Source organism: Schistocerca nitens, chromosome 5 (genome assembly GCF_023898315.1).
Source record: "Schistocerca nitens isolate TAMUIC-IGC-003100 chromosome 5, iqSchNite1.1, whole genome shotgun sequence".
Classification (NCBI taxonomy): domain Eukaryota; kingdom Metazoa; phylum Arthropoda; class Insecta; order Orthoptera; family Acrididae; genus Schistocerca; species Schistocerca nitens.
In genome coordinates, this window is record NC_064618.1 from 686,785,157 (window position 1) to 686,798,218 (window position 13,062).

General features: G+C 37.7%; 1 protein-coding gene across 1 annotated transcript in view; it reads left to right on the forward strand.

Moving 5' to 3' along the window:
* The window catches only part of LOC126260657 (centromere-associated protein E-like), a 577,712-nt gene that overhangs the window by 406,468 nt on the left and 158,182 nt on the right, over positions 1-13,062 (forward strand). Inside the window, exon 14 of the mRNA XM_049957993.1 lies at positions 12,595-12,678. Coding sequence (XP_049813950.1) covers positions 12,595-12,678 — 84 coding nt within the window. The remainder of the gene's footprint in view (positions 1-12,594; positions 12,679-13,062) is intronic.

The window sequence follows — 13,062 nt, forward strand, 5'->3', positions numbered from 1 at the left end:
AATCTGCAGTTCCTTTTGTGTTCCGTTGGGTGTGTATAAAATTCCGTGTAGCTGTGACATGGTTTATATTGGAACAACTAAAAGGAGTGTTAATACCCGCCTAGGAGCCGGTCGCTGACTCACCTCAGAAGATGTTGCCTGCAGTAGGCAACGAAACGTCAGGAAGGAGAAGAACTTTTATATATGGACCACGGCAATTCAGCCCGGAAGTTTTAATTCATAAAAGAACTACTGTTTCTACTATGTATTTTTTAGGGACAATAAAGTATGCAAGTCTATGATCCAAAGATGCAGTAGTAGAGGTAGAACAGGAATTAAATAAGATCAGATGAGATGCAATAGGAGTATCAGGAGTGCAGCAAAAAATGCATACCAAACAAGTATTAAAAACATGATGATTGTTTTGCAGAAGGCAAAATTAGGGTTTAATGAAGTGTCAACTACAGAGGAACACAAAAGAGCAGAAATTCAGGTGTAGACGTTATTGTAAACAAGAAAATTGAAAACTGTGCTGAAGACAGTGAAAGAATTTCAGACAGAATAGGAAGACATGTTAAATATTTTCATAAGGTTATAAGGTAATGGCTTACACTAACAAGGGAAACACAGCTTCTCACCCCCGCCAGATTTAGTGGTAAGAAGACCCAGTGGATAGCCCGTCAAAAACTGAACACAGAGCAAGCATGAAAACAGGAACAAGGTGTACTGAAGTATGAAAAAAAAAAAAAAACAAAAAAACAAAAAAAACAAAATAGAAACAGTGAACAGTACAACAACAAGAAGTGCAATAAAGAGCAGCCTGCAACTACAAGTGTCTTGGGTAAGTGGTTATGGCATTGTCTATTCATTGTCATTCATTGCAAAGCCATGGTTAGTCAAAGTCTGCTACTTCTGGGCCAGCTGTGTGACAGGTGACACAGATGACCTGTGTTCAAAACTCACTCACGCATTTTCTGCCTTCCTCCCCCCCCCCCCCCTCCTCTCCCGCAACATTGCGATCTGTCAGTCTGGTCATTGAAATGTTTGTTCTCTTTCTGTAGTCTTGGCAGTTGTCATACTATCCATTGAACAAAGGAATGCAAGAGTCAAGACTCCCAAAATGGAACGCAACTTCAAAAACATGAAAAACATATGTTTTGACAGAGCACAGATAAACTGTGTGATTGTGAATCTGTTGCGTTCATTTGTTGCAGCTTATGTGACAAACTACTATGATTTCATCATTTCCTTGGGAGTGGTCACATTCACATGTATATGAACACCTATATCGGGCAAGGAGGTATATCACACTCACTTACAAGTCATACAAATTAGGTGCATCGATAAGGGATTCCTATCATATCACACACGTACTGTCACTAATACTGTGTATGACATAGTGGACATTTTTTCGGTGGAGGATTCAGCTGACTTGTCGTGTTGTCATCAACATTTGTGGTTCCCATTCAAAAGCCATTTCCTTTTGGTTGCTAATAGGGTCATTATAGGTACCTGCCTTACACCTCGCTGTTGCAAATGGATGTTACACCACAACACAGATACAAATTTGAATAAAGCGAACACCAAAAAAATTTGACATAAGGGAAGTTTGAACATGGCTCAGCCAGTTACTAGTCCAACACCATAACCACTTAACCATGATGCCATTGCTTTTACACATTACTCTATATTGATTTCTTCTCCTTGGACCATTCACTCTTTCTATTTTGCCTTTTTTTCACAGTACAGTACACCTTCTTCCTGTTTTCATGCTTGATCTGTGTTCAGTTTTTGACAAACTGTCCACTGTGGCCTATTACCACCATACCACCAAATTTGAGGGGGGGGGGGGGAGGGGGGGTGATTGGTAGTTTCCATTGTAAGTGTTACAGTTGTAAATAGTAGCGAACCCCATTAAAAGATGGTGATGGTGGATTTTAATGCGAAAGTACGAAAAAGCTTAAGAGCAGTTATTCAGTGAGAAACTTCAAAATGGTCATAGCAAGAAACTAAAAATGAGATTGATTATATTTTACTCAACAACATTAAAAAAACTAGTTTGGGATTTCAAGGGACTGTAAACTCTAAGTACAGTCTAAGACCAAAGAAGGTGCACCATGAAGAAAGTATCCACAAGGAATGGAAATTGGTAAATGTGATGTACATATACAGATAAACAAACGACTACAGTTTCAGAAAAAAATGGATGATTTATTCAAAAGAAAGAGCTTCAAAATTTGAGCAAGTCAATAACACCCTGGTCAGCCTCTGGCCCTTATGCAAGTAGTTATTCAGCTTGGGATTCATTGACAGAGTTGTTGGTCGTCCTTCTGAGGAGTATCATGCCATATGCTGTTCATTTAGCATGTTAGATCATCAAAATTCTGAACTGGTTGGAGGGCACTGTCCATAATGCTCCAAATGTTGGCAGTTGGGAAGAAATACAGTGACCTAGCTGGTCAACGTAGGGTGTTACAACTATAAAGACAAGCAGTAGAAATTCTTGCTGTGTTCAACCTGGCCTTATCTTGCAGAAACGTAAGACAATAATTGCATGGCATACCATGAAGGTCAACAAAACAGCGTAGAAAATTGTCATCATACAATGGATGACAGCAAAGTATGACAGCCAAAAGGGTATGGCTATGACAAGAAATGGCATTCCAGGCCATCACTCCTGTCAGGTCTGTGGTGGGTGACAGTCTGGTTGGTATCCCACTACTACTCAGGGCTTCTCCAGACATGTCTTCAGTCTAGAATCTCACTACCTGAAGTAGAATTGTCTTCAGTTATGAGTCCCTCTTTGTACTGAGCCTCAACGACCAGCAAAGCTGTGTCTGGAGATGCCCCGCAGAGCAGTTGGCTACCAACCTGACTGTTGCCCACCACATGGCCCAGCAACTGGGATGATGGTCTGGGATGCAATTTGATTTTGTAGCAGGACACTGGTTGTCATCTGTGGCATCCTTACAGCACAATGGTGTATCAAAAAGATTCTACGCCCCCCTTTTGTTGACCATCATGGCAAGCTATCCTGACCACCCACACATATTGAGAGTTTTTACTACTTGTCTTTGTGGTTGCCAAACACTCCATTGCCCAACAAGGTCGCCAATCTCTTCCCAATTGAGAATATTTGGAGAATTATAAACAGGGCCCTCCAACCAGCTCAGGATTTTGACAATCTAACATGCCAATTGGACAGAATTTGGTGTGATATCCCTCAGGAGATCATCGAATGACTATTAGTCAATGACAAGCCAAGTAACTGCTTGCATAAGGGCCAGAGGTTGACCAATGTGTTACTGACTTGCTCAGTTTGTGAAACTCTTCCTCATGAATGAATCATCAATTTTTTCTGAAACTGTAATCAATTATTTGTCTGCACATGTAAATCACATCTACCGATCTCCGTCTCATGCACATAATTCCCTCATGGTGCATATTTTTCTTTTTGCCTTAGTGCGTAAATAAAAAAAGTTAGAAGGACAGAGACTCATCAGTCAGGAAATAAAAGTTAATGTAGATTATGAAAATTTATATGAGAACACTAAGGTACAGTGGATTAAATTATGCAACAAATTCGGCATGTCTGAAAGGGAAGGTTAAAAAGACTTAGAAAAAGTGGCAGTTATTTGATAAAGGTATTCTTCCAAACAGCAAAAGATGTTGCAGGTACAAACAAAACAAAAGAAAAGAATCAAATGAAATGTGAAGCTATTAAACAGAAAGGAAGTGTTTCAAATTTATGATAATCGGAATGTTATAGAATGTACTGCATTAAATACAAGTATAATAGATAATTTTGACCTTGAGTTTTGTGGGGTATGAAATGGCAGTAACAAATCTGCTGAGGCATCAGTAGAAAAGATGAAAGAATATAGAATAGATCATGGTATGAAAACGAAACTGGTAAAATGTCACGGCTGGCTTGGACTCTTTGTGGTTACTAAGCAACAACTTGTGAACTATGAGGTCCTGGACAACAAATTAAATGTCTATCAAGCACCCATCATTTGGAAAATTTACATTTACAGATACTGTAGCCTGCAGGGAGAACGTTTCCTCCTGTTCCTTATTCTCATAACCTTGGTGACCTTGAACCAAATTGTTAGAGAAATAGTATGGCTAGGGCAGTAAACTCTCATTACAATTCTTAACAGGTCAGAAATAAACCTCTTCCTAGTGACAACGTCATAGAATAATCAGTGCAGCCTTTTCTGTTATAAAATAAAGTTATGTTCTCTTTTTGAGGTAAGTGCTCAAATTGAGAACTAAATTAAATTACCATTTACCTTAACCTTTCTGTATTTATATTTCAGTCTATACCTGTACCATTTCTAAAAAATTACAGTTAAGAGCAGTGATAGAAGATTCCCTTGAATACTCTTCATTCAAAACCATGATATTAACTTAGAAAGTAATTTGGCAAAACATATTTACTCATGGTGCATGTTACTATCTATTGTTCCAAGTAACAGAATTGGATGGTGATAGATTGTATGACTGGAAGAACACTTCAAGTGAGTACTTTTCACTTCAGAATTTTGTGTCTGAAACAAAAGGATGGCACCCTGTGCTGTTGACATCTCCCACAGATTGCTTGATGGTGGACATGCAAAGCAGTTGCAGTACTTAGTCTTGTGGGTAGATGTGATAAGATGCAGCGTGATGTGAACCCCAAATGGCAGTGGCAGAAATGGCATGTATACGGCTGGCTCTCCAGACATGTGGTGTCTCCACATGGGCAGTGTGGACTCTATGGTGGATGGGAGCAACACTGGTGGGGTAAAGATGCTGTGTTGTTGGATCCAGTACTTTCAGACAGGGCAACCACAGGTGGGCACACAGTGGCAGGCTGTGTCAACAGATGGGCAGTGGCTGCAGATTCAGTGAAATGGTACTGCCCTGGTAGGGTCAGCTCAATGCTGGATGTTTGATGACCCTGTAGCTATGCAACAGCAAACAGAGTGGCCAATGACATGGACAACTTGATCAGCAGTGCAAGCTGCAGCAGCATTAAGCAGGAGACTTGTGTGCTAGACCCTTTACAGGGTGATGTTGGCAAGGCCACGGTAGCAGCGTGGCCCACACATCTCGTGTATGGACGTTGTTGGCCGTGGCACCTGGCTTGACATGGCACATGATGACAGGGTGACTCCAGGTGGAATTGACTGGCCACGACAATGTTATGGGCTGGACTTAGCACAGCTGCAGGAATGTGCAAATGTGAAGCACTCTGAGTGCGGCATGACTGGTGCACTGTAGCATCGGTGGCAGGTTAGCAGCTGCAGTGTGGTGACTCATCACACATCATTACACACATGAACCATATTGTAGTACCTCTCTTCAAACCAAGAGGTGGGGTGTCTCAACACATGACACAAATTTGTACAGGTGTAGAAGTGGAGTGTGATCAAGATGGATGAGGATGGTTGTCTGAAAACAATTTTTAAACTTTTGAAGTAAACTGAACTTTGGTTATATTCTAGGTACTCAGGATACATGAGGGCTCATCTGGGCCAGACTCGGAGAGCATCCACTAATCTAGGTGATAGTAGGATAACGGAACACACGGAGAGAGAAAAGGTGGTTCGTATTTGGATCAGCTAGGGGATGGTCAAGAAGAACACAGCCAGAAACAGATGACATAAGCCATTCTTTCTGCAGAAATCCTGGAACACATGAGAGAGACCAGACTGGGCTCTGCACTCCATGGAGCAGCCAGAAATGACCACATGAGTCCTTTCTCACGACTCTCATTGGTTAGACGAGTGGCATATGTAGTTGGTTTGGTCAGCAGAGCACTGGAACTTTGGTGTCTGATGATGGCTGTGGTTGTGCCTGTCACAAAGACTACAGGGAAATGATCTTGGGAGGGTATCTTTAAATACACAATGAAAAGAATCTCTAGCAAAATTTTTGTCAGAATCCTAAAATACCCCACAAATTGACTGTGTTCTGTACAAATTAGATGTCCGTTGGGTACCACAGAACCTAATATACTGCTAGTGTTCTAAATATTTTCATTGTCATTTAAGCAAAAACAGGAAAATGTATTTCACTGCATCACAGTCTTCCGTTTATGCAACTGTTGGAAACAAGGGGAGGGGGGAGATCACACAGATGTATGGATGTCTCTTCTATGTACCTTAAGTGTAGCCATCTCTTAGCTGAAAGATTTGATTTGCAATGTGTTCAAGTATTCTCATGAGAGCTGTAAATTGTGAAGATGTTACTTCCCAATATACACACAATATGCACACTCCTTACTCATGTCCATGCCACTGTAATCTGTCTTTGCTTTCATGACACTGGGATTAAAAGTAACATAATAACCTTAAACCTGGGTGCCATTGAAATACAAGTTTTAGTGTAACATTGGCTAAATTTAACAAAGAACCTTAATGCAATGAGTATGTTGTGGTGTCTGTGAAAGTGTTCAGTGTTTTTTTTTTTTTTTTTTTTAATGTGATTCTCTTCATTATCAAGGAGAATGAAGATCTTTTATGGTTTAAATTATCTTTTCTCACAGTTTGCCACCTTAACTAGAAGATGCCTGTCAGTGTCAGTTAACATTTACTCTGTATCAGTGGTGACTTGTGTAAGAGCTGAAGAGCACATGAACACCCAAACTTTTGACACCTTGTGGATTCATTGATTACTTTTTTTAAAATGCTGTTAAATGTAGCGTAGATGCGGTAATCTGAAATACATGACACTAAATCTACCGCACTGTGAAAATTGCTCCTCTAGACTCGGTGAAACTTAGCATCAGGATGGTGAGCACACCTTCACTTGTGCACATTTTAAGGAGCTTCTGCACATGCACAACTGCCTAACATAATTGCCTTACAGGTCAAATACATACAGATTTGATAAGCAATGTTTACGTCAGTGCCACCAAGTGGTAGCACATTGCAACAGACTTTTATCCATGTTTGCTTGGCATAAATCCCATTAGCACACACCACAAATATGGCATTTCACTCACTCTATATAAACATTAGACTACACATCAGTATATGTTATTAGATTAGATTGATTGATTGATTGATTTTTTTATTAATCCATGTAACAATTTACATTGTGTGGATTTCATCAGCAAAATCATATACAATACAATATACCTACAATTATACACATAAAATTAGTATTTACACACATTTTTGAGGTATCTTAAATTAGTTTTATATCCTTATATAATATGTAATTTTCTTATAGTACTGTACAATTCTGGATTTCATATTATAATTATTTCCTCATGTATTACAATGCAGGCTACTTTAATTACACTACATGTTTTAATTTAGATAGTCCGTTACTATGTAATAAGTTCTATTTAATAAAAAAAATTTTAGTTTTGTTTTGAACTGTCCAATTGTGTCAATATCTTTTATTTTTTGGGGTAATTTATTATATAATTTAACGGCATTGTATAACAAGCTCTGCTGAGTTTTAACTTTATTTTTCCTCTCTAAATGCAGATTGTATTGGTTTCTAGTTTCATAGCTGTGTACTAAAGTCATAGATCATGAATACGACACATCGTAATGATGTGGAATGTGTCAGGTTAATAAAAGGTGTCTATACAAGATATTACATTACACAGAATATTACATGACACTTAATTTTTTTTGTGGGGTTGGGGAAATTACCCACTTACTATATCCAAAAATTCATCTAAGGTGTAGAAGGAGTTGCCATTAAGAAATTCTTTTAATTTCCTTTTAAATGCTATATGGCTATCTGTCAGACTTTTGATGCTATTAGGTAAGTGACCAAAGACTTTGGTGGCAGCATAATTTGCCCCCTTCTGAGCCAAAGTTAGATTTAACCTTGAGTAGTGAAAATCATCCTTTCTCCTAGTGTTGTAGCCATGCACACTGCTATTACTTCTGAATTCATTTGGATTGTTAATAACAAATTTTATAAGTGAATATATATATTGTGAGGCTACAGTGAAGATCTCTCGCTCTGTAAATAAGTGTCTGCAGGATGATCTTGGATGAGCTCCAGCAATTATCCTGATTACATGCTTTTGTGCAATGAACACTCTTTTACTCAATGATGAGTTACCCCAGAATATGATGCCATATGAAAGCAGAGAATTAAAATAGGCATAGTAAGCTAATTTACTGAGATGTATAGCACCAAAATTTGCAATGACCCTAATTGCATAAGTAGCTGAACTCAAACATTTCAGCAGATCTTCAGTGTGTTTTTTCCAGTTCAACCACTCATCAGTGCATACACCTAGAAATTTTGAATATTCTACCTAAGCTACTGATTTCTGATAAAAGTCTATATTTATTAATGGTGTCATTCCATTTACTGTGTGGAACTGTATATACTGTGTTTTCCCAAAGTTTAATGAGAGCCCATTTTGCAGAGAACAACTTAATGATTTTCTGAAAAACAGCGTTTACAATTTCACCAGTTATTTCTTGTCTGTTGGGTGTGATAGCTATACTTGCATTGTCAGCAAAAAGTACCAGCTTTGCATCTTTGTGAATATAGAATGGCAAGTCATTAATATTTATTAAGAACAGCAGAGGACCCAAGACCAAACCTTGCGGCACCTCATTCTTTATTTGTCCCCAGTTTGAGAAGTCACCAGTTTTTTGCATATTATGTGAACTGCTTATTTCAACTTTCTGCACCTTTCCAGTTAGGTATGAGCATTTAATATTTCATTAGTGAAAGTATATATAGCATTTTCCGTTGAAAAACCTTTCTGGAAACCAAACTGACATTTTGTTAAAACTTCATTTTTACACAGGTGTGAAGCTACTCTACAATACGTTACTTTTTCAATAATTTTGGATAAGGCAGTCAGAAGAGAGATTGGGTGGTAGTTGTTGACATCAGACTTATCCCCTTTTTTATGCAGTGGTTTAACAATGGCATACTTCAGTCTATCTGGGAAAATACCCTGCTTCAGAGAGCTATTACATATTTAGCTAAGAATACCACTTATCTCTTGAGAACAAACTTTTATTATCCAGCTGGAAATGCCATCAATTCATGTGAGCTTTTATTCTTGAGAGAGCTTATTATCTTCGTAATTTCAGAAGGAGAGATGGGTGGAATTTCAATTGTATCAAATTGTGTGGGTAAGGCCTCTTCCATTAACTGCCTTGCTTCTTCTAATGAACATTTAGATCCTATTTTCTCTACAACATTTAAAAAATGATTATTCAAAATGTTTTCAACTTTTGGATCGTTGTTTGTCAAGTTTCCATTCACTTTTATGGTAATGCCGTCATCCTGTACTTGTGGTTGCCCTGTCTCCCTTGTAATAATATTCCAAATTGTTTTGGTTTTGTTATCAGGCATGATGCACATGCTTCTGGACTTTTTAATAACATTTCGTAATGTAGCACAGTAGTTTTTATAATATTTGGGTGTTTCTGGGTCATTACTCTTTCTTGTTGTTAGATACAGTTCCCTTTTGTGGTTACAAGATATTTTTATTCCTTTAGTAAGCCAAGGTTTCTTGCATGGATTCTTTTAATTAGATTTAACTTCTTTCTTGGGGAAACAGTTTTCAAATTCTCTTACAAGTGTATCATGAAATAAGTTATATTTTAAATTAGCATTGGGTTCCTTGTACTCCTCATCCCAGTCTAACTGCTGAAGATTTTCCCTGAAATTTCTAATTGTTGAGTCATTAATTGAACGCACAACTTTGGAGGGTAGTTTTGAATTACTGAATGGAGCTATGACATATACTGCAACTAGCTGAACACGATGATCAGAAAGGCCATTCTCAACAGGACAAGAATTTATGTTTTTAAACTTATCTTGGTCTATAAAAGTGTTATCTATCAATGTGCTGCTGTCCTTTACTATCCGAGTAGGAAAATTAATGACAGATGTCAAACTGAAAGAACTGAGCAAGACTTCCATGTCATACTTCCTATTATACTCTTTCAGTGAATCAGCATTGAAGTTTCCACAAATAATAATTTGCTTTCCCCTATCTGACAGATAGCACAACAAGGCCTCCAAGTTTTACAGGAATAAATGAAAGTTTCCTGAAGGGGACCTATATACTATTACAATTATAAAAGAGCCCTCCCTCAGTTTAAGTTGACAGGCGCATGCTTCTATATGTTGCTCTAAAACAAAACTTTTTTGTATCTAAGCTTTTTACACAGTGATAACTTTTGACATATATGGCAACTCCTCCTCTCACCTTATTCTCTCTACTCATATGTGCAGCTAGTTTATAACTACTGATATTTACCTTTTCCATATCAGACACAATATGATGCTCAGACAGGCATGGTATATCTATTATATTATCAGATTCAATGTCATCTAAACAAACCAGGAGCTCATCTACTTTATTCTTCAATCCCAGAATATTTTGGTGAAAAATGGTAACATTATTTTTTACTTTACTTTTGTGAGAATCTACTTTTTTTCTTTACTCCACCAATATTTTGGTTAAATATGGTAACATTATTATTTACTTTACTGTTGTGAGAATCTTGTGAGTTTTGTCCCTCTGTAGCACCTGCCTGCCCGAACTTCTCATTGGACACTGATATTAGTCTAAAAAAGAGGTACATCCATGAGTACTAGTGTCCCCCTTACGGATTTCACTAACAACCCTGCCAGTTTACCCTTCCCTTTCCTATTGAGGTGTAGGCCATGCCTTGTGAAATCCCCCCTATCAATAGCCTCGACAGGAACCAATCCAATGTCTGACAGAGTGGCCACCCTATGCAACTGATCCAACTCCATATTTACACTCCTGACAGAGCGGTTCAACTGGGGCTGATCATGCTGCATGAAAGCAGGCACCAGCCCAACATTAGTGTGGGTCATTGCAGAGGCTATTTTCACCAGGTCACACTCACTACTGTAGCCCTGATCCCTATCAATACTGTTTCTCACTCCACCCACTGTCATCACATGATCCTGCTATGAGAAACCCTTGCGCAAGGAACCTATATCCTCTACCACCTGGCTAAGACATGCACTTGGCTTGAAAAAGTTTGTGACCTAGTTCCTGTCACCTAATTTTTCCTGAAAAATCTGGCCCACAACTCTTCCATGGCTGCTACCTATCAACAGAAGTTTCCTCTTACTTTCTACTTTTTTTGAAACAGTTGGTTTCCTAGTGAGATTCTGTTGCATCTTAACTACATCTACTTCTACTGGAGCCTCTTCCTTACTTAACTGTGATAGCAAGGCAAATCTATTGGTTGTGCCAATTGGGAAACTGTCAGACACTTTCTGTGGTCCCTGTTCCCAGCTACCACTTCCCGCTGCTGTTTACCCTCCTCCTCCCTTAACCTCTTCAGTTCCTCCTTCGCTCTGCCCAAGTCAGCCTGAAGGACTCTAGTTTTCTCCTCCTGTTCAGCTATAATCCTATCTCTTGAGCAAACGCTGCAAAAGAATGGAAGAGTCTTGTTTGCTTCCCCAATTCCCACGCCACTACAATTTCCCCAATGAAACCACCTGTCACAACAGCTGCACAAAACCCCTGAACTAACTTTCCTACTGCAGCTCACACGTTTAGTATCCATGGTAGTTTGGAAATTAGTTATGAGATTTACTAAGTGATAATGATAATATATTAAATACAGATGTAAAAGGACACTAAATATGTTTTGGAAACTAATATGTAAGTAAACTATTAGCAAATGCACTTAAATTTGTGGTATAACGCTAAATATGCACGTTAAAAAATTAGGCCTAAACAGCCAACTGTAACCAAAATGAATTTTTTGTGATTACTGGAAGAAAAACCTTTAATGACAAGCTTGAAGAGCACACTAATGAACATATTTAATTAGTTAATCTATACCAAATGCTCTTAAGATTGGGGTATAATGCTAAGTATGCACACTCAGAAAGTAACGCCAAACAAAAAAGAAACTTACCAGGGAAAGTTAGCCTCAAAAGAAGTAGTGCCTCCCAGACCAGATCCATTGTCTGAGAAAGTGACAAAATCAAATAAGTGTGACTTCAAGTGAACATTTAACAAAGAAGTGTATAATAAGCATAAATTGTTGTCTGGTTGCAATATCAGAATGCCAGCTTTTCAGCCCAGAAATTAATTTGATAACTAATGCATGAATTTGGGATCTTGTACATTTTACCAAGAAACTAAAAACACAAAAACTCCCACTTCCACAAAAATGTGAAATGGAGAGTAGCAAAAGCTTAAACAGTATTATGTTCTTGTCATAAACTGTAATTAACTATGTACAAAACAACAAAATTCTACAATAACAATTCATCATTTTTTCGGACAAGTTATGCATATTATTTCATTATTTTTGTTATTATTATTACTTTATTGTTATTATTATTATTATTATTATTAGTAGTAGTAGTATTATATTATTGACAACAGCTGAAGTTGTAAAAATATGTTGATAAGCATAACTGTTATACAGCAGATGTTACTGATTTTGCACTCTGATATTTATCTGAATTTAAAAATTTGTGAGCACCCAGAATGTATAACTATGAGCTGCCACTGCTGTGTGTTGTATTATATTGAAAAAAGAGATTCGGGTGATTTACTCTTGTTATTTTATTCTCATGCAGGCATGTAGTTCTCCCTGATTTGTTAAATACCGTACTTTTCAGATTAATATGAAAAATGACACAATAAAAGCACTTCATTTGGCACTGTCGGAAGCTGAAAACCAATATATAGATTGCTATGGGGAGGTAAGCTGCATGGAATGTAGCAGAATGAAGTCATCATTCGAACTGCAATGTATATTAAGGAAAATAATCTTTAATGCGTATTTATCATTTGACGCATGTGTACTAATTCAAAAAATCTTTAGTTTCATTTTTTCTAATCAAAGAATAGTGGATCTGTGGATCTTTCATGTGGAATGCATTTTTAAGATAATATGTGAAACATTGTTTTGACAGAAACTCTTAGTGAACATTAATTGTTCCTCTTTACTTTTTATTAACCATTATTCTGATTAAATTTGGCTGCTACCTTTCCAGATAACTCGTCCTTAGAGCTCTTTACTCTTCTCCCAATCTTGTGTGTCGGTCTTTTTATGTTATCAGTGTCTGTAAAACGATGTAATTTTA